This window comes from Apaloderma vittatum, unplaced genomic scaffold (assembly GCF_000703405.1).
Source record: "Apaloderma vittatum isolate BGI_N311 unplaced genomic scaffold, ASM70340v1 scaffold30704, whole genome shotgun sequence".
NCBI lineage: Eukaryota > Metazoa > Chordata > Aves > Trogoniformes > Trogonidae > Apaloderma > Apaloderma vittatum.
This window is the reverse complement of record NW_009712612.1, coordinates 654-966: the sequence shown is the minus strand read 5'-3', so window position 1 is coordinate 966 and position 313 is coordinate 654. Positions and strand designations below refer to the sequence as shown.

Here is a 313-nt window from a genome sequence, read left to right as displayed (position 1 = left end):
CCCAGCCAACACGCTCCCCTTGCAGGCGTGCCGCCGCCCAAGCCTGGCACCATGGATGCGCCGCGCATCACGCCTGGGGAGCTGCTGTGTCTGGGCTCCAGCCTCGCCTTCTCCGGCCTCTTCTACTACCTGTACAGGAAGAAAGCCAGAGTTGTGGCACGCATACAGGTAGCCCTGCCCCTCACATGCCCTCTCCTGCCCAGTGTCCCTTCCCCTCTGCCCTGTGTTGCCCAGCCCCGAGCCTGTGATTTGGGTGCACCTTACGAATGACTGTAGCCTGCTGCTGCATCCTCTGCGGATGTCACGATGCCCA

The 313-nt window shown here is 63.6% G+C and overlaps 1 protein-coding gene across 1 annotated transcript in view; it reads left to right on the top strand.

The window, feature by feature from the left end:
• Positions 1-51: 51 nt before the first annotated feature.
• Positions 52-313, top strand: part of LOC104272944 (mitochondrial ubiquitin ligase activator of nfkb 1-A-like) — a gene marked incomplete at its 3' end in the record, with an annotated part of 895 nt that continues 633 nt past the window's right edge. The window contains exon 1 of the mRNA XM_009868062.1: positions 52-168. Coding sequence (XP_009866364.1) covers positions 52-168 — 117 coding nt within the window. The remainder of the gene's footprint in view (positions 169-313) is intronic.